General features: G+C 56.0%; 3 protein-coding genes across 3 annotated transcripts; 1 reads left to right on the top strand and 2 right to left on the bottom strand.

Annotated features, from left to right (window-relative positions):
- Positions 1-414: 414 nt before the first annotated feature.
- On the bottom strand, positions 415-2401 carry MYCTH_97707 (uncharacterized protein; the record flags this gene model as incomplete). Its single annotated transcript, XM_003660450.1, has 7 exons — positions 415-550; positions 612-710; positions 767-1024; positions 1090-1181; positions 1232-1316; positions 1373-1468; positions 1521-2401. The coding sequence occupies 7 exons, from the start codon at positions 2399-2401 to the stop codon at positions 415-417; spliced, it is 1647 nt and encodes a 548-aa protein (XP_003660498.1).
- Positions 2402-5929: 3528 nt separating this feature from the next.
- On the bottom strand, positions 5930-8253 carry MYCTH_2314176 (uncharacterized protein). Its single transcript, XM_003660449.1, has 3 exons — positions 6623-8253; positions 6286-6564; positions 5930-6223 (listed from the first exon to the last, which is right to left on the bottom strand). Exons 1-3 carry the CDS (start codon positions 8231-8233, stop codon positions 6206-6208), a joined length of 1908 nt encoding a protein of 635 aa, XP_003660497.1. The 5' UTR covers positions 8234-8253; the 3' UTR covers positions 5930-6205.
- Positions 8254-10882: 2629 nt separating this feature from the next.
- Positions 10883-19631, top strand: MYCTH_2298895 (uncharacterized protein). The gene is made up of 2 exons (XM_003660448.1): positions 10883-10989; positions 11305-19631. The coding sequence occupies exons 1-2, from the start codon at positions 10986-10988 to the stop codon at positions 19410-19412; spliced, it is 8112 nt and encodes a 2703-aa protein (XP_003660496.1). The 5' UTR covers positions 10883-10985; the 3' UTR covers positions 19413-19631.
- The last annotated feature ends 1128 nt before the right edge of the window (positions 19632-20759 follow it).

The raw sequence follows: 20759 nt of genomic DNA, 5'->3' as shown, positions 1-20759 counted from the left end.
ATGAACCAAATGACACAGAACTCTCTCATTGAACTTATACTACTATGCTCAGCTGCATCCACGTGTGCTAAGTCATCGTCGAGAACTGAACAAAGGCATAGAGTATTGTCAGGATGGCTGCCCGTCCCACTCCCTCCACTAACCGATCAAGAGTCCACCCATAAGATTGTTCTGTTCCAGTTCGACATAGTAGAGGTCATTATGTGAGCTGACAACGACTTCTTCCCGAATCCGACTCGCGTCCATACGAGGATATTGTAACCATAGCAAAGCAAGCAAGATGACGATAGTGAAGTATCCGATATCGTTGTGACAAACCTTTCGAGATAAGGAGAGTCAGGTGTTCCAACAGAAACTCATACACGCTTCCAACGACCCTAAGACATCATCTTAGGGTGAAGCCATAATGGCCATCTAGGCCCTCTCCGTCTTGAGAGTGGGCGAAGACTGGGTACTGCCCTTCTTAGCTGTCGGCGAATCGATAGTGGTGTTGTTGTCACCGCCCAAACCGTCATCAGACGACACCGTTCCGGGCACCGAGACGCTTTGCCTGGAAAGGATGTTAGTAAACATGCTTAGAGCAAGACCCTAAACCGAGGTGCTGGTCATACTTCGGGGTATGTCCCACGCCCTGACCACCCGCAACAGAGTTCATGCTGGCGTTGTTGCCAAGGCCGGCACGAATTGATGGCACACGAGGGGCGAAGAGGCTGACTTTGAGTTAGCCCTTCCAGGTCCTCTCGCACGGACTCGCTCGGCAGCTTACCTGCCACTTCCCACACCAGCACGGCGGTTCCAGGGGGCTGGGCTGTAGATAGTGGGGTGGATTCCAACGTCAGCTGTGCCGTAAGCACCAATGTTGTACTCGTTTGTACGGAACTGGCGACGTTCGGCGGTGATGCGCTTGAGCTCCTTCTGGGCTGGCGTGTCCGCATAACGGACCTGCATCAACATTCCCTCTTCACCAATAGAGGCGCCGTGGTACTTCTTGATGATGTCTTCACACTCCTCGCGCGTTTCGAAACTATTTTCGACAGTGTCAGCTGAGAGTGAAGAGCTGCACCGAAAAGCTTCTTTGTAAAGACTTACCGAGCAAATCCAACTCCACGGCTGTTTCCCATGCTGTCGCGTAAGATTTTGCTCGAAACGACGTGATAGCCGGCGAATATCGCATTCAGTTCCTATCACACGTTAAATCAAGGTCACGTTGATCTTGCCAGAACAAACCCACCGACTCATTGAGACGCTTGGGAAGGTTCGACAGATACAGGTTGGTGGACGTCTCGTCGCCTTCGGCCTTGAGTCTAGCATTGAAACTCTCCTGCCGTGAGAGGTTAGTGTGAGATCATGTGCGGAGTGGCAAGGTATGAAACTCACCCGAGCAAAGCCAACCTCATAACCAAGATGGTAAAAGCCACGAATACACTTCTCGGAGTCGCGGACGTCGGCAAACTTGGCAAAGCCGAACCTACCAACCCGTTAGCTAGGCTTCGATTGGAACTTCTCCAAAAAAGACTTGCCCTTTGCAAGCGCCAGTGGACGTGTCAATGATGGCCTTGCTCTGCTCAACTTTTCCGAAGCGGGACGCATATCGGTACAGGAGGTCGTCGTCGGTCGTGGGGTGGAGGCCGCGGATATAGACGTTGCGGTTTCCATGAATTCTATTCTCCAGGCACTGCTCAATCGACTTGGTGTGGCTAGGCGGCGTGAACACAGCTGGTACAGCCTGGGGAATAGGAGGGTCCTGCTTGAGAAGCTCCAGGAGATCTTCGCTGATGGCCTGAGGAGCCTTGGGCGCCAGAACTTGCTCTGGAGAAGGTGTCGTATAGTTTGAACGGAACACTGCGACCCGTGCGGGGTTGCCACGCTCCAGTGCATTACCGAAAAAAGGGGTAGCGGGCGTAGACTCCGTCGTGGAGTATGATCCACGTCGATTTTCGAGGCCTGGTACCTCGCTGCTGCGGTCGGCATAAGAGGCGACGCGGGCCGGCGTGTAAGGTATGGCATGATAAGGCATGGAGAGCGGAGCAAAGCCGCTTTGAACGGGGTATTGGCCAGAGATTCCAAATGCAAACGCCGCCTCGGGGGCCATTCCGACGTGTAAGGGTACAGAATAGCCCTGATAGGCGACAGGCTGCTCCTGTGGAGCGCAGTAGGCATGGTGAGCCATCTGTGACATGTTCGACGCGCTCGCGATACCGGGAGCGGCAGGGAGGGCGAGAGTGCTGAACTGATTCATGACGGCACCAATGGTATCAGAGTGCTGGCCGACAGGCTGGCCATGCGAACTTGGAGCCTCATTCTGGCTGCCCATCTGCGCGCTGAGATAGCCCGGGTAAGAAGCGTGGCGATTGTTGCCAACGTCCGGAGCCATGGCGGTGTTTGGGCGGTAGTGAGTCATGGTGTACAACCTGACAACGATGGTCAGTACGAGCCGAAGAGAGAACAGCTGGGAGGACCCTGAAAAGGGCCTGGAGGAAAGCGACCACGGCACGGACCTGTATTGTCTGCGATTTTCTTGACAAATGATGGCTTCTGGGAAAGTTGTGTCAGTTTCGTGGATTCAGCAGCACATCGGAGTACAATAGCAGCTCGATGAAATTGACTGGAGATAATGTTGAGAGGTGCATTTGTTTTGATAGGAGAGCATGAGAAAAGAGGAAAACAGGGTCGAGATTGGCAGAGTTGCCACAAGTGTTGGAGCAGAGGTGCGTGCATGAGAGGGTCGAAGAAGCTTAAATCTCCGAAGTGCGTAGACTTACCTCCAAAAACCGACTTTGATCAGTGGGAGCTGTATCACAGAGAGGTATCAACGACAGAAAACTGAGCCACTTGCTGACCGGTGATGTTAGTACCAAGGAGTGGAATCGAATGCAAGCGAAAGTTGGAGAGAGTAAAAGGATGGACTGAGCTATCAGCAAGATGAATGGAGGAGGGTGTGGTTGTTTTGGGGAATGGGGTGGAGTGTTGATGCTGTAATGATCGGAAGCAGAGTCAACGACAGTCGAAAAGATTCTGAAACTGGGCGAGTAGAGAATAAAGGGATTTTAAAGAGCTACGCGGGTCCCGATCCCTTCGCAGCATGAGTGCACTGGAAGTCGCGTACTCTTGGGGTTTGAGCAGGCACGCAAGCTCTTGCCACGCTCAAGTAGTTAGGTAGGTAGGCCCACAAAGTAAGCTGCGGAAGGAGCGCTGTTGTTGTTGAACCTGCCTTGCTCGCTGTAGGCGCACCTGAAGGCTTTGAGATGCAAGTGATGACCACAGGCAAGTACGCGCCCTGAGACAGGGCTGCTAAGTCAGGTGCGAGTTCAATCGCTCACTAGGCTGTGCAGGAACTGTAACCACCCTGCCCATAAGTAGGTGCCTTTGGCACAGCTTGATGGGGAAAGTCGAGGACAGGAACTTGCAACCAAGAGAGGACCGAACAATACGACGATAGAGAAACACGATCAGGCTTACCACACCAAGCCGAGCCGAGCCGTTGACCGCCAGGGAGAAGCAGTGAGGCTCAAGGAGATTGGCTGATTTGGAATGCAGTTCTGGCCTTGATTCGCAAGTTGTGCTGTTTCCGAAAGGTGTTCGAGAGTCAAAGAGCGAAGCTTCGGAGGTCAAAGTAATGAGCAAAGCCTGCGCATTGGGCCCTTGATTTCGGCGAACTGGAGCTCTTAGCCCAAGTCTGTGGCCTAACTTGAAGGAAGGAGTGAGCCACTCTAGAAATAGTGTAAGCTTGTGTAAGTTCGAAGACGTGGTTGTGCCGGCCCTGGGCGCCCATCAGCCGATTCTGCCTGGAGCAATTGCAGTGGCTTCACTGTCCCCTTCTTCGCCCGGAGCTCCCAATATACGGTAGGTACCTACTATGATGATGACCGCCGTCTTGTCCACGACTTTTTTGCACGCTGTGATTTCGCCTCTTTCCTGTTGTCAAGGTCACTGAAGCCAGTTATGTCCCTTGCACCCGGCTTTCTGTTCGCCTTGAACTAATCGATCTTCGTCCTTGTGGTAAGCTTATCTCACCGCCGGCAATGATAGAAGGAAACACGAGGGTCGACGTAAGCTTCAGAAAAGGATCCATTAGATTTACGCGGGATTTTGCAAAACGAGACCTGTACCCTGGTCATGGGGTTGGCACGAACTGACTGAGCGCTGTGGTTTCCAAGGGCAGATGTTTTCCTGGGCTGGTTTGCTACGAGGCTCAAATGAAGGCAGCATAACAAATGTAAGTGAGCGCCTCGTCTTACAATGACCTGAACCTGATGGCAACCGGCAAACAAGGATCACACCTGGAGCACCAGCTAGAATGGAGGTTGTCAAGGTTCGAGTGGGTTCCAACTTCCTGCTTCGAGACACACCTCACGCTTTGCGAACTGCGACCTTAATGACACCCAAAACGATGGCTGGATACCTTCGCCAAGAGGCTGCATCACACTGCTGTTGTAGTTGAAAGTGACCAAACCCTAAACAGGGATTACTGGGTAGGGATTACGGAACGTAGTCTGCTAAGAAAAGGCTCGCATAGGGACACAAGGGCAGAAAAGAAGAACAACCGAAGTGTGGCCAGCAGCGTTTCACATACAAGGGCATCAAGCCTTTTCAGTATGCAGAATGGCTGGGTGCCACCCTCGAAAGAGCGACTCAGGGGCATCACGGGGGCAAGCTAACAGCAGGAGCTCCGACCAAGATGCCTATTAGACATCGCAATGTTCAGCTTTCGCTGAGCAGGGGTGCAGTGGCAATCGAAGTTTGATGTGAGACACCTTCAACCCATGATCACCGCGGGAAAGCATCCGAAGGACCAGCCACATGTGAATAAGAATTGGGAAAACCGAAGAGGCAATATAGTTTCGGTGTGGAGGAAGGAGAGCAGCAAGAGCAGCCAAGCTTCTTGATCCAAGGCTTGACAGGGCCGGCTCTTCTATCGAGCCTATTGATACAGATAATAAGCACAAAAGGAGCGCCTTGTTGCTTCAGCTAACCTCTTACTGTGTAGAGAGACTGCGTCACGATAGCGTGTGGACGTAGGTGTGAGAAAGGAGAAAAGGGGGGATGTTGGGGGGGGGGGGGGATGATATGCACAGCGACCGATGGAGATGGAGGAAGGTGATACAGCAGCAGTGCTGTCAGTATTTCCATCCATCCTCGGGGTCATTCAAGGGATAGATATCTCGGGAGGCAACCGACGTGTGGCTTGCGTTCTCAGCTGCATTGAGCAAGACATCCGCTTTTTTGGGGGCATGTCTCAGACGCGAAAGTCTGGCTCCCACGTCTTTGCCCAACCTTCTTCATATGACGGGCAGCTGGACAATCGGAATATGGAGTCTGACAAACTTTCTCATCTTTCAACAGAGAAGACTGGTGTCAGTTGCTGTCGATAGGACTTTGTGGTATGTCATAGCAGTCCGCATTCAGCCGTGCTCGTCCTCCGAGTCAAACAGGGAGAGCTGTGATCTGACGCACGCGGTCTTGACGGCCTACTTTCTCACTGTACCATACGTTGAGCTAGAACACGATGCGGCAACTATACGGGTAGTGTAAAAGGTGCTCTCAAAAGCAAGAGGAAGCCGCGGGATGGATGCAAACCGCTAGATGATCTATTTCTGACTAGTGTATGGACGAAACACCAACAATAATCACCTTAAGGGTTCACCAGTCGGAGCGGCCAATGCCGAGAAAGGGACCGAGTTCCGAGACACGGGAAAACCTGCAGACAGAGATCTGTTCCCAAGGGTCATCCTAGATCCCCGCCCCGGGCCACCTCTTCTCCGCTCTCTGGGCAAGGCGGGGGAAGCAAAGGCATGTGGAGAGTCAAAGCGGGGGCAAGCCACAATAGTGTAAATTGGACTCGTCACAAGCCGGTGGCTGTGGCCACCATTCGGCGCAGCACTAAGGTGCGAACCTCACGGGCTAGGGCAGATCTCTGCGCGACGTGGATCTACTAAAAATGTTCTCGTGTACAGAGTATTTCATGGTACGGAGGAGGGTACATGTCCATGCTCCAGAGAGGATGATGTTGACCCCGAAACGTGTACAGGGAAGAGAGAAGACATTATTCTAAAAAGCCAGCTGACGGCATAACCGATGCAACATGGACATACCTCTCCTACCGATTTCATCTATCCCAGAGCGCCCGGATGCTGAATCGTTAAGGTTGAATCTAGCGTCATCGCTGCTTATACAAAAGCACAACACTTTGACAGTAAGATATTCGCTACGACCACACATCCTCCTGTTTGGCAAGCTTAGCAACTCTTGATAATGACTCGGTGACCAAAAAACCCGGGGACGTACCTGATACTGGTTCGCTTGCCTCATCTGTTTCACGATCTCCTCGCCCTTGGCTTCTGGGATGCCGCGCTCTGCGGACAGAATCTGCGCCAGGGCAGCGTTGACCTCGCGAGCCATGTTGGCAGCGTCGCCACAGACGTAGAAGTAAGCCTTCTGCTGCAATAGCTCGTTGACCTCCTTGGCGCGCTCCTTCAACCGATGCTGGACATAAACTTTCTTGGGCCCCTCGCGAGAGAAAGCGGTGACAATTTCGAACTTGTCACCGAGAACCTGCTTGGCCTCCTGTGGGACGTAGTCAGCAAGAGGGTGCTAATACTAGACAGAGGGTTTCAGCACTCACCTCCCATTCCTTCTCATACATAAAGTCCTCGGTTGATCTCCGGCAGCCGAAGAAGAGGATGGTCTTTCCGACATCCTGACCATTCTCGACCATCTTTCTTCTTTCGCGGACGAAACCCCTGAAGGGCGCAACACCGGTACCGGGTCCGACCATGATGATCGGCTTGGTAGGATCCGAAGGGAGCTTGAAGTTGGAGTGGCGAACGTGGACCGGGACGTGAATGCCGTCGTACCTGTTGCGCGGCCCGGTAATTTCGTAGGTCAAACCGAAAGGATTCGGGTTCGGGTCTCCGTTCTGCTTCTCTTTGAGGGCCAAGAGATAGTTGGTCGCAACACCCCTGAACGGGTCCCCACGGCCCGGAAGCTCCTGCGACTCGACGACCGCCGTTATGGAGATCTTCTTGGGTTGTTCCAGGGAGGACGACGAGATGGAATAGTAACGAGGCTGCAGTTTCGTGATGCCCTCAATGAGGGCGGAAAACGGAACGTTGGTCCACTTCTTACCCTTGCTCACGATTGCCAGGAGGCGAGCGATGTTGAGATAGTGAGCATTGACCTTGGAGTGGAAGTAGTCCTTGTCGTTACCGAGCTTGGTCATCTCAGCCTTGGACTCGTCGTCCGGAGCGAATGCAGCGAGAGTGGAGAGAAACTGGCGAGAAACCGGGGCGCAGATTTCCATGTGGTAGCGGGCGATGGCGTCGTACGTGGTCGGGGTTGGGAAAGGCACCTTGGCGGTCGGTTCGAGGGCCTTGACGCTGATGACGTTGTGGCGCTTCTCGGCAAGACCGAAGATATCCAAGAAGCGGTCGACCTCTTCGCCGGCGTTGGTGGGCCAAACCGCAATATGATCACCAGTCTGGTAGCTGAGGTTGGAGCCGCTAATGTCGATTTCCATGTGGAGGCAGTTGCGATCCTTGACGTTGAACAGCTCATAAGATTTCTCGATGGGGGCAATGTAAGGGTTGTGTGCGTTGAAGGGGCCCTTGGGAGTGCCGTCGAGGTGCATCTTGTTGGGTTCTCCGAGATAGACTTCAAGCGAATCGCGAGTGAGGCCCTCCCTCTCAGTGATGCCGAAAATAGGCTCGTAAACGGCCTCGCGCTCTTCCAGGCCCATCTTTTCAGCGAGAGCCTTCCACATCGGCTCCTTCCAAGCCAAGAAGTCCTCCTCCATAGTGCCGGCGCCGTCGTCGCCTTCGCCCGCTTCTCCAATGCGATGAGCACCTAGTCTCTGCAGTGCCTTGTTGATGTTGCGAACCATTGCATTGTAGTGTTCGTACGTGTTGTTGCCGAGACCGAAAGCGACGTAGTTCAGGTTGCCAAGAGGAGGGTCGTTGTCGAGGGAGAAGGACGGGTTTTCGGCGGTGATAAACTCGGTGAAGTCGACGGCATTGTCGGTCGGCTCGCCCTCGCCGTATGTTGCCAGCACGAACATGACAACCTTGTCACTGGGGATGGCATCGAGGTTATCGAAGTCGTAGTCCTCCAGATCGGCGACCATGGTCTCGAGGCCGAAACGGCTCTTGCCCTCCTTGGCGAGTCTCGACGCATAATCCTCAGCGGTGCCGGTTTGCGATCCGTAGAAGATGATGCAGTTTTTGCCGGACTCCTCCATCTTTTCGATGATGTTGCGAGTCTTGCCCGCCTTGGCGCCATTAGAGCCGGCCAAGGAGCTCGCATACGGGTCCTTGGTGACGGCCCAGTATTTCCCTTTGGTGAAGTAGGCTACCGTCCCAATGAGGATGGCAGCCAGTACAATCACGTCCAACGTATCGAGTTCAGCCATGGTGAAGACAGCGTCGGAGCTAAAGGCGGGGGGGGAACGGAGTCGGGGCGAGTTAGTCGGACGGCGGGCCCCGGACAGATTTGTGCTGCTTCACCGACAAACCTCGAAAAGACAGCACAGCAACCTTCGGCGCGACCGAGTTGCGGTTAGCAAAGCCCGGATGCCCTCTTAACAATAGCTAGTGTTTCCGGAGACCGGAACAAAGATGGACCGCGGGAAACGTTAGCCGCCCAATGGATGCTGTTCAAAACCGGCGCGGCAGCGTTGGAGCTGAGGCCGAAGCACGCAATGGATCGTGGCGGATAAAAAAATGCGGGCGTCGCGGGATTGCAAGCGGCCGCGCGCAACTGGTTGGAGGAGAAAGGGAAACACAACCCGGCGACGGAGGGCTCGAGTGTGTTGTTGGGAAATGGGAGTTGAGAGGCGGAAAGGGCAAAGGAAAAGGGGGTCCAAAGATAGGACGACGTGGAAATTTGGGAGTAGGGTTGCGGTTGCCTTTCGCGAGCAAGGATCGACTTATTATCGACAGATAGCCACTTTGAAAGCCCGGCCCTCAGCACCCAGAGAGAGCACATGCAGCAACGCCGATTCGGCAGTCCGACACCTGGTTCCGCCCAGCCCAGCATAGTCTATCTAGTACCGAATGTCGCAGCCGGTCAACTGCTGCCATTTCTCCGTACATACTCGAATGCTTGTAAGATCGACTTGGTGGCGGTCTCCCGGCGCAGACACGCGGGGTGAAGATACCTGGTACCCAAGGTAAAGGTATTTTGCCAAGGATCTCAAATGTTCCACCAAACTTGGTCGAAGAACAAGCATCCCTACAATGTCAACATCCCCGATGTCCTCTTTGCAGAACACCCACATTTGCATGTTTCGGATCGCAGTGCATTGGCGCAATGTCGGATCTAATGCACTCCGTGCTTTTTTAAAGCCGGAAGACTAACAGCACTTCCTGTACCAGGCATCGAAGTGCTTCCGGACCTCGGCATGTATCTAAGTAGTTGTGTAAGAGGTATCTGTAAGATATATCCTAGGTGAAAGCTAGGTATGGGTGATACGTCGAGTTGAGGTGCCCGCATTGTGGTCACTACACAAACTGGGGACTTTTGTAAATAGACTGTGGACACCATTCCCCCAATCCTTCTCCATCATCAAATACGCTGGAAAGTTGTAACCAGTAATAGTGCAACAACGGCCGAATTTTGCAAATGATTTTATCCTCTCCCACCTTACTCCTCGAATTGCACTCTAATCTTCTCAGCTCTCTTCTCCATCGTCCCCAAGTACTCGGTGTTCGGATTTCATCTCGGCATCTTTATGTTGGGGAAGCGGCCCCACTTTATTAAGTAGCTACCCCGAACAGAGCCCGATCCTGTGCCAGGTCCGTGCCAGGTCCCTGCCAAAATGGACTGTTAAGTGGGATCTGTAGAATAATCCGCTGTAAATACGGAGAATCTAACTTGGTATGCCCGTATATGTATGGAATTCATACGGTACATACATGTCCGTACTTGAAGGAAGATAATGGTGCTGTATATAGCGCTGACACCTCATGCACGTTGCCGACTGTTCCCGAGGAACACCCACCTTCCTGAGGGGCCTGGGGTTGACGGAGAGGGAAGGTGATGTGGTGGAACTACCGCCCGGAGAACCACGGCTTCGGTTGAAAACCCGGCTTCTCCGCGCTCCCGGCTTGAAATACTGGCAGTGAGAAACAGACCGGGCGGGAGTCCCTGGGCAAGTCGCTCCCACCCCCACACGTACTCCGACGGGGCAATGCGGGATTGCAGCCAACTCTAACGGGTTCCGACCGGGCACCTTTTCGCCATTGCAACTCTGCTTGCGTGCACGAGAGAGGGCACAACTGTCCTGGTGCCTGAGTCGGTGGAAGTTGGTAGACAACTAGGTGGTCCTTGCTTCCAACACCTCGAGCACCTCCAGCACAGAGATGGATTTGGAAGATGAAGATGGAATAGCTGCTATTCAGGCGCTGTCCTACTTCCCGGAAGAGAAGAGAAGAGTGATTGCTCGAGGTTGAGGTCGAGGGTTGTTTCCGTCTGCGGTGATGGGTCCAGTCTAGTATCGTCAACCTCCTCGGAATGTGCTTTAGACGCTGCTTCAGACCCAGGGGCCTGTGTTTTCACCTTGAACGTCTTGAGAATCCCACAACCTGTGACTCCTCCGTATTCCAAACATGGAACCCGTATGTTGCCTCTGCAGGTTGAAAACGACTGAACCGCGTCCGCAAACCGCCCGAGCAAAACGTGCACTGATTGGTGGGCACTGCCAGTCGCGCCTTGTCAATTGGGCCACAGCAGCATGCTGAGCGTTCATTCGTCTATTATCGTCTGCCTTGCTTCGGCAGAGGCTGACGACCCCTGCCGCACCTCATCGGGACCCGCCAAACCTGAGGGTGGGATCGAGCCAAGGCGACCGCACGCCGTCGTCTCCAAGCGCCGCCGAGCCAAAAGTCGAACGAGACTGGACTCTTTGCTGGTCTCGACGCCTGTTGTTCAGACGCTGCGGCATTGTAGTTTCCTGCCGGCAGGAGGATCATGCCAGCCGTGACTTCCAAAAAATGGGTAAGTCGCTAGCGCCGCATGACTCTTCTTTTTCCCCCAACTTTTTCGGCGCAGCCTGCAGTGTGCAAACCCGAATCCTTAGACCATTTATGTTCACTCGATGCGCATGCCGAAGCCTTGCGACGCGTGGCCGCGCCGGGGGGAGCCTTCTGCTATTGTCGCCACCTTCGTCCCCGTGTGGTTTCAATTGTACCCCACTGGCCAAACAGCCAGCTGGTCGTGACGAGTTGCTGGCCGTGATCCTGTTTCAGACTGTTACCGACGCGTGGAGAATCGATGCATCGCAGACCTTGCCGTACTGACAAGCACGGGCAGGTCCGTCCCAGACGACGTTGCCGGACCACGAACCCTTGAAGTTTTCGCCCCGTGCCGTCTCGCGGCTCGACGAGGAGGATGAGGACGAGTGGCAGAAGACGATACGCCCGGCACCCCTGGGCTCTCGAAGCGTTGCCCACTCGCGCGAGTCGTCCCTCGAGAAGCTCCAGCGCCCCGACCCCGCCGCACAGCCGCCGCTGCCCCGAGCCCACGTACCGCCGCGGAGCGCCATCGGCGGCGTGATGGAGCGTGTCGTCGACCCCAAAGCCTCGACGTACGGGCACCACCGGCAGACTTCGATTGTTCATGGCATCGGGATCCACCACTCTCGGAACGGCAGCCTCGCCAGCTCCTCATCCAGCCCCCTCAGCCCGCAAATGATTGCTGCAGCAGGTGCCGGCCTCAACCCGGACAGGGTGGAGGTGCATTCCTTTCCACGTCTCGACAGCGACGGGCAGCGGCCGCCGACCGCCCTCTCCGGGACGACTCTCGCGTCGGTGCCCAGCGTTCCCGAGAGAGCCCCCTCCGCCGCGGCCGGGGAGATCGGCAGCCAGACCTCTGCGCGAGGAAAGATGGAGCGGCGACACAGCGGCAAGTCATCCCGCCGCGACCATTCGCGTCATCACTCGCATTCCTCGCGGCATCACAAGGACGAGCAGAAAACGGTCGGCGAGTACGCCCTCCACGTCCTGTTCACGTCCTTCATAGCCCAGGCCGAGGAGAAGTTGAACGAGTGCATCACGGTGCCTTTTGACCCGGAGCCGCAGGTTGAGCACATCTGCGGGCCGGGCGTAGATCCCGCCTTTGACCAGCTCATTGTAGCCCTCGGGCATATTGCCAAGCAGAAGCCGAAGCCGCTGATCGACTCGATGATGCTATGGAGGAAGAGCAAGAGTGATGCGGCCAACGAGGCCCGTAACCAGCTACAGCAGTCGCGAATCTACCCACCGCCGCCGGGACCGCTTCCGAGGCGCAACACGGAGCCGGTACAGCCGGCGGCAATGGGCGGCGGTCCGGAGGCTAATCCGGGCGGTCAGATGTCCCTGGCCGCAAAGCAGGAATACGTTGCCCAGGCCGAGCGCCGCTCGACCGTATCCATCTACGTACTCTGTCGCGTCCTCCTCGAGGTCTTGAGCCAGAGCACGCTGGCTTCCATCACGCCGGAAATGGAGGACAAGCTCGAGAACATCATATTCGGACAGCTAAAGATCTCCGATACCGAGCAGCTCATGGTCTCCCCGCTCAAGCTGTCCAACTGGAATCTCTTTGCCCAGCTTATGGGTGCCATGAGCGAGATCAGCTTCACTACCGTGACTGACCGCTTCATCACCGACTTGGACCGCTCCCTGCAGGAGATGAATGCGAAGAGCCCGGCCTCGTCAACCCGAGAACTCGAGAGCAAGATCGAGCTCGTGCTGGGAGGGATGAAGCACCTCCGGATCAAGACCTCGCCTGAAGACGCTTGGGATCGCTCGTGTGAGTTCATGGCTTCGCTGGGCAAATTATTTAGCCGGTCCCACGGCCAAAGGGTGAAATCGGCCTTCTGCCAGGTTCTAGAGATGCTTATGCTCCCCATCGCTGCCAAGGCGACCAACGCCGACATTGCGCACCCCAAGTGGACCGAAGTGCTGGCCACAGTCAGTCCACGGCTGGCCCAGATGTTCGTGAAACCGCGGCATTGGCAGGCCACGTTCCCCCTGACCGCTACCATGTTATGTGTCTCGCCGCCCGACACGTTTGTCAGTCAATGGCTGCAGCTGATATATCAGGTGCAGCCGCGGCTCAAGGACCGTTACGCTCGACCCCTCTGCCTGCAGGCCATCTCGAGGCTCGTATGGACCTACCTCTACCGCACCAATGACAGCTCCTCCGGCTCGACCAGGAAGCTGGATGATGTCTTGAAAATCGTCCTGCCTAATACCAAGAGAGCCTTGATAGCCGCGGATACCGCCGTGATCGACCCGTTGATTCAAATCATCAGGTTCATAGGGTATAAACACCCAGAGTATTGCTTTCGGACGGTCATCTTCCCCCTGGTCAGCGCCGACCTCTTTACCTCCAACAAGGAGCTCAAGATTGAGCAGCTCGACCCGGACCGGATGGTCGTCGGAATCCGAGCCTTCCTCACCATCATGTCCGACCTGGAAAAGGGTGACAAGGGCAGGCCCCCGTTTCCGCTTACGTACGCCCCGCCTTCTCTGCCTGACCGCGTGCTCCCGACGTCGCCAGTCCTCAGCCAGTCGCATGATTCCCCCTCTGTGGCCTGGGCCGCCTTGTCGGGCGGCGATAGGTTGTCTCGGCCCGTGGCGGTTTCGGCGCTCTCCGAGAGCGTCAGGGACTATTATGCTAGGTTCTGTGAGATTCTCGGCAAAATCAGCATCATTTGCGACAACACGTTCGGCGGACAGGCTGCCCTGGACGAGAAGTTTGACAAGATGGAGAAGTTCAGCAGCCCGGGCCCGAAAACGCCCATCACTGAGACGTTCAACTTCTCGCGGCGGGACGAGCCGAGCCCTCAAGATCAGAAACAGGCGTTCTACGAGCTGCTTCATATTGCCGTCCAGGCCCTCCCCCGGTGTCTGTCGCCCGACATACCCTTCAACACGCTCATCAACCTGCTCTGCACCGGGACGGCACATGTACAGAACAACATCGCAGAGTCGTCCGCGCAGTCGCTGAAAGCTATCGCCCGCCAGTCGCACGCCCACCAAGTCACGATGGGGTTTGCGCGCTTCATTTTCAACTTTGACGACCGCTATTCTACCATGTCGGACGGGGGTATGCTGGGGCCGGGACACATCGAGAAGACGCTGATGCTGTACATTGAGCTCCTTCACATATGGATCGAGGAGATCAAGCAGAAGACCAAGAATGCTGCGGACGAGAGCGGCGATTCTAGCGCCGCCGACAAGAGAAGCATCAAGCTCGACCTGTCGAGTGTCTGGGCAGAAGTCGACCAGGTGGAAGCACACGGCTTGTTCTTTCTCTGCTCGCAATCTCGGAGCGTGCGGTACTACGCCGTTAACGTGCTCCGCCTAATCACAGAGTTCGATGCGGTCCTGAGGAAGCCGAGCGGCCGCGAGAAGGACACGCCAAGACTCATCGACATTCTCGAGAATGACTCGATGCAGGTTATGAGCTTCAACGACGAGCAGCTCTCGGTAGCTGAGCGGAGCAGGCTGCAGCGGGGAATGCAAAACACCAACAGCCAGGGGGCTCTGATCGAGCTCTGCACAAGCGATGTATCGTACGACACCACGCTGTGGTTCAAGATCTTCCCCAACTTTATCCGCATCGCGTTCGACAAGTGCCCGTTTGCCATCACGCTCAGCCGGGACCTCGTCTGCGAGCGGATACTTCAATTGTACAAGGTCATCACGGTGCTTTCTGAACCGCCGCGAGAGCATCGGGGTCAGTACTACTCGGAGCCCAGCAGTGCTCGCATGACGGGGAAGACGGCATCAACTCATCCCGGGGTTGTCATAGAGCAGTGGAAGCTCTATCTTGTTTTCGCTTGCACCACCCTGGCCGATCCCGGCAGCGCTCACACAAGCGGAGCACAAAACGGCCAGCACGGGCGAAAGGGGTCCAAGGCGTCCTCGGCTGCCGAGAAGATAGGATCGGCAAGGACGCTCTTCAAGTATCTCAATCCCATGCTCTCCGCCTCATCTGCGCCAATTCGGGAGGCTGTCGTCATCGCCATGGGATCCATCAACATCCACATCTACCGCACACTGCTCGAAGAGCTGCAGGGACAGGTGTCGCGCTGCAATGACGACGCCCGACAACGCATCCACCAGCGCACCAACAGCAGTCCGCGGCGAAATCGCAAGATGGATATTCTACGGACCGAGATCACCCATGTGTACAGGCTCACGTCGCATTTCTTGCGAGAGCCCCAGGTTTACCAAGACGACTGGATTCTGAACAATCTGGTGGCGTACACCAAGGACCTGAAGCTCTTCCTGATGGACGGCGAAGTCCAGATGGACTGGGAGTTCCAAAAATTGAGACGGCACTACTGCGGGCTGATGGAGGAACTGTTCGAGGGCATCAACCGAACGAAGGATCCTTCTCGATGGATGACGTTCGAAGCTCGGAAGTCGGCCTTCGCCCTGATGGAGGACTGGTGCGGCTTCTCGCCTAACCAGCCACAGATCCGACGAAGAGAGGACAACATGCGGCAGTCGGTCATTGACCAAAAAGGGGCGGGTGAGCGAGGCACCGTGACAGCGGCCATGGAGATTGAGAAGAGGAACCTGCGCACGGCGGCCCTAAGTGCCATGGCCGCGCTTTGCGGGGGGCCCATCAGCGCCGTGACCGAGAGTGGCGCGTCCCTCCAGTTCGATGTCCGGAGGATGCTGGCCTGGATCGAGGCCATATTCAACTCTGGCAGCGACCGCATAAATGTGATCGGCCGGAGGGCGCTAAAGAACTTGATTGTTCACAACCAGGAGTACCCGTATTTGCTCGAGCATTGCATATCACGGTGCTACCTGGCCGAGGCCCCACAGATGCTCGAGAGCTACTTCACGGCAGTGACCGAGGTGCTCTTGGAGCACCCGGAATACCCAACACCGTTCTGGAAACTGCTCGGGCTCTGCCTCTTCATGCTCGGCAACGACCAGAGCTCCATCAGGACCAAGAGCGCCCATCTCCTGAAAGCGCTCGAGGAACGACAACCGCGGAGCTCCAAGATTCAGGACTTCGACATCAGCATTTCGGACAAGACAAAGGCCGTCTACAAGCTTGCTCAGTTTGAAATCTCGAAGCGGCTGGCGAAGCAGCACACCGAGCTGGCGTTCCACATCTTCTCAGAGTTCACGTTCTATTTCAAGGAGCAGCAAGCCGCCGCGCAGAGGAACGTCATCGCTGTCATCCTCCCGTGGATTCAGGCGGTCGAACTCAAGGTAGACCCGAACGGGGGTCCCATCGCACAGTCGTACGTCTTGCTGGCCAACCTACTCGAGATCACCATCAAATCCAGCGCGGCTCTCCACAATGAGGTGCAGGCTCTCTGGCAGGCTTTGGCGACAGGGCCGCATCCTGGGAACGTCCGGCTCATTCTGGACTTCATCATTTCTCTTTGCCTAGAGCGGCGTGAACAGAACTTTGTCGAGTACGCGAAGCAGATTGTCGTCTTCCTCGCGAGCACCAACAGCACTCCGGGTAGCAGGGTGATTGAGTTCCTGTTGCTTCAGATCACCCCCAAAGCTATGGTGCCCAACGAGAAGCGCGAGGCAATCCCGCCTCCTCCCGACATCAACATGCTTCCCTACTGCGCCGACCTCTCGGAAGCTCTCCCGATTGGCACCAAGCAAGCCGGTTTCTCCCTCGGCCAGCTCTCTCTCATCTTGCTGGTTGATCTGATGGTGGCACCCGTCAGCCTCGCCGCGGAGAGCGTCCCGCCTTTGTTGCAGGTGGTCATGGTCCTTTGGGACCATTATACGCCGTTGGTCCAGGAGCAAGCACGCGAAATGCTAGTACATCTCATTCACGAGCTCGTCATTTCGAAGTTGGACGATGACACACCAGCGGCAACCAAGCAGTGGATCGAGAGCCTGGTCGATGCCATTCGGCGGCATGACCGGTCGGTCGTATGGAGCTACGAGGACAGCAACGGCAAGGTGGACGGCTGCGGCAACAAGGTGCCGCCCAGCATGGAGTATCTGACGGCCGAGGTCGTAAAGACTTTTGAGCTCACGTTCCCCGGCATCAAGGCACAATGGGCAAGGCTCTCACTCACCTGGGCAACCTCGTGTCCCGTAAGGCATCTCGCATGCCGGTCGTTCCAGATCTTCAGGTGCATCCTGACGTCGCTCGACCAATACATGCTCGGAGACATGCTCGCCCGTCTATCCAATACCATCGCGGACGAAGACACCGAGATCCAGACGTTCTCGATGGAGATCCTAACCACGCTAAAGACGCTGATCGTCAAGCTGGATGCCGACAAGCTTCTCGCGCTGCCTCAGCTCTTTTGGACCACATGTGCCTGCCTCGAATCCATCAACGAATGCGAGTTCCTCGAGGGGGTCGAGATGCTGAACGAGTTCCTCGGGAAACTGGATTTCCACTCCCCGACCGTGCGGCGGCTGCTACACGACGGTCAGCCGCCCAAGTGGGACGGGCCGTTTGAAGGCCTGCAGCCGCTGCTGTACAAGGGACTACGGTCGTCAAACTGCCTTGACCTGACGCTTTCGACACTGGAGAAACTGATCCAGCTGCCCAACGACGCCCTGACAGGCAGCGATAGCCGCCTGTTCTTTACCATCATTGCGAATCTCCCTCGCTTCCTGCACGCCATCGACCAGCAGTTCCTGGACCGCGGGATCGTGCAGACGGCCGAAACGCTCATGGCAGCAGCAGAAGAGCAAGGCTTGACGAGCGTGTCGATGGTCTTGGATGACTACCTCGCCTTCAAGTATCCGTCGGACGAGGACTTCATAGCGGCCATGTTTGCCGCCCTTCGGGAGCGCTTCCTTCCCACGCTGGACTTCCGCATGCTTACCATGCTGATGGGATTTCTGACGAACGGGATCTCGTGGGTCAAGATCAAGACGATGCGGATCCTACGCGTGATCATTCCCGAGATAGACATGAAGAAGCCGGAAATTGCAAGCCACGGATCCGACATGATCTCGCCGCTCCTGCGGCTGTTGCAGACAGAGTACTGCATGGAGGCGCTGGAAGTGCTGGACAACATCATGACCATGTCCGGGTCCTCCATGGATAAGCACCATCTCCGCATGAGCATGACGCGGCCGACGTCTAGGGCAGTCCGCAAGGAGTTCGAGCGCACGCAAAGCCTGTTCGGCATCCCGGAGCCGTCTGGATGGGCAGTGCCGATGCCGGCGCGCAAGACAGACACAACCCGTGCCAACATCCACGCGGCCTTCTACATGTGCCAGAGTGAAGAGGGCATCGTTGCACAGCCGACAATGACTCCCGAGGTCGAGTTCCACCCAGACGACTTCCCTTACGGCTTCTTTTCCGGTTCTTTTGACCGAGCGGACACGATGATGTCAGACGACGGACGGGTGGACGCACCCATGGGAGACCTCTTCTCCAAGCTCGACAGCCTGGACGATTTCTTCGACGACCTGTCAGCCACCAGCCCTCCAAGCGATGGCCGGTCGTCGCGGACCGTCACCGAGTTCTCGCCCGAAACGTTTGAATCCGGCGCCCAGCTGTACGACGAGCATATACTCCCTATCCTCCACCAGGCATCCAACAATAGCAACATGTCATTCCAAGCCGGATTCGCAGACAGACCCTTCTACATGCCGCGCGAGGGAGGAGGAGGAGGATGTGGTGGTGGTGGTCTCGGGAGTGGAGCGGCAACACCCAGCAATACCATGAACCCAGGCGCCTTTAACGTCGGCGTGGGCAGCAGCGGCACAGCACCGAACAACAACAGCAACAACAACAACAACAACAACAACAACAATAACAGTAACAATATTGAGAACAATAACAACGGCAGCAGTGTGGTCACAACAACTGTCACCCCAGTTCGGCCAGGCCTCCATGCCCGCTCCGTCACATCCCCTTCGGCACCGGCCTCATACCACGCCAGCGCAGCGACAAGCGACTTTACGTCGGACGAAGAGTTTCCCGAAGACGTCTTCTCCGATGGCGACGACGAGCATCTTCAGCGACCCAGCACAGCCAACGGTAGCGGTGCAGGCTCGGGCGGCATCGGCGGCGGCGGAGAAGGAGCAGGAGCAGGAGCAGGAGCAGGAGCAGGAGGACCGGGAGGCGCAGGAGTTGGAGGAGGAAACGCAGGAGGGTCATTCTTCCTTGAGAACGTGATCCGCCCGCTGGCGCACGGCACGCGATCGCGCATGCGGAGGATGACGGGGGGTAGGTCGAGGGACGGCGGGATGGGGGTGCCGCCCGCGGGGATGTATATGCAGCAAGGGGCCCAGTCCAGCCAGGCGGGACAGGGCCAGCAGAGCCCCAATTCTTCTTTCCTGGGGAATGGTTCCGGCTCCCTGTCGGCTTCGCCCCAGCAGATTGGGCAAGGACAGCAGCGCGAGGGCCAGCAGCGGGAGACGGGGCTAAAGGGGACGACTGGGGGAGGGTTTCTGATGTTGGGTCATTGAGGAGGAGAGGCCGGGCAAGGACTGATTGGAGGGGCGGCGAGGACGGAGTCGTCTCGACGGGGATCATGACCATGATGATGATGAGCTATGGCGTGGTGTTTGGGGAATGTTGTTATGGCGACACGTGTACATGTACATGTATATCTCGACAAGGTGTAAGGAGCTCCAGGCGATGGGGTTGAAAGGGCTTGTCAAACGGCGCTTGAACATGGAGCCCTTCTCGCACGAGGAGAGGATGCCTTAAAGTCGGGTTGTTTTGTTTTGTCGCGTGAGCCGAGGGCGATTGGGGATAGATACCACTGGCAAGTCAATGATAGATGTCTCGGAGTAGACGGATACTATTAACTGGCAGGATGTCGAGATCAACGGGGGAAGCATAGCCCTGAATATCAGCGGCAAAGGAGGTATTACTTACCGGCCAAGGCATCGGCTCCATCTCACTGATCGACTCGTCGATCAGGAACGTTCCCGTCGACATCCTCACCAGGAGCTCCCCCTCGGACGCTCCCAACATCGTCATTGACAACACCGTCTTCGACGGTGTCAACGCCCTCGGCTGCATGCTGTTCACGGGCACCGGCGAGCCGCTGCCGACCTACACCACCTGGCCTCCGGGGGAGTTCGTGTGGGACGAGGAAGAAGAGGATGACGACCCCGACGACGACGACGACGACGACGACGATGACCGGAAGACGACCTGCCGGCTGTGGTTCTTCTTTGTACGTTTGATAATGATGGTTCCTTGCTCCATGCTCACCCCCCCCCCCCCAAACATGAAAACGCTCGCGCGGCTTACCTAGACGTCCACAACAGATATGTATCAGCTGGGAGGAGATCAAGATTGGGAGTTGCTTTTGTTCCAGTTCATCAATTTTTGTTGTATTTTATTTCCTTTTTTCTCTCTCTTTTCTTCCCTCGTTCTTCTCCTTCTTTTCATTCCTTTTACATTCTTTTTTCCTTTCCTTCTCTTTGCAGGTCTCCCTTGTGAGTGGCTTTCCCGTTCTTTCTCGACTCCAGCACTGGCTCTCTTACTACCAGTTGCTCCGAGCGATCTGGTTGTTGCTGGTTGGTTTGAATAGTTGGGCAAGTACGAGAAGGTAAAGGGAAAGCAAAAAATGATTTGTGATGCGAGGGAATACTCGCACTTCGTATATGTAGAGTACCTCGGCAGCGCAGAGTAATCGAATGTGAATGTGGTAAGTGGGGATAGGGATGTCATTCTGGCTGGCACCGTACGAGGTGTGTATATCTTGTACATACATACCGCGAGTGTGTTGTGCTTTCTTCCGGACATGTCTTACACTTGCACTGTAGCCTTTTTGTTCGGGTCCCTGCGATAAAGACGAG

The sequence above is a fragment of the Thermothelomyces thermophilus genome, chromosome 1, assembly GCF_000226095.1.
Source record: "Thermothelomyces thermophilus ATCC 42464 chromosome 1, complete sequence".
Taxonomy (NCBI): Eukaryota; Fungi; Ascomycota; class Sordariomycetes; order Sordariales; family Chaetomiaceae; genus Thermothelomyces; species Thermothelomyces thermophilus.
The sequence above is the reverse complement of the archived record's forward strand: the minus strand, read 5'-3'. Positions and strand labels throughout refer to the sequence as shown.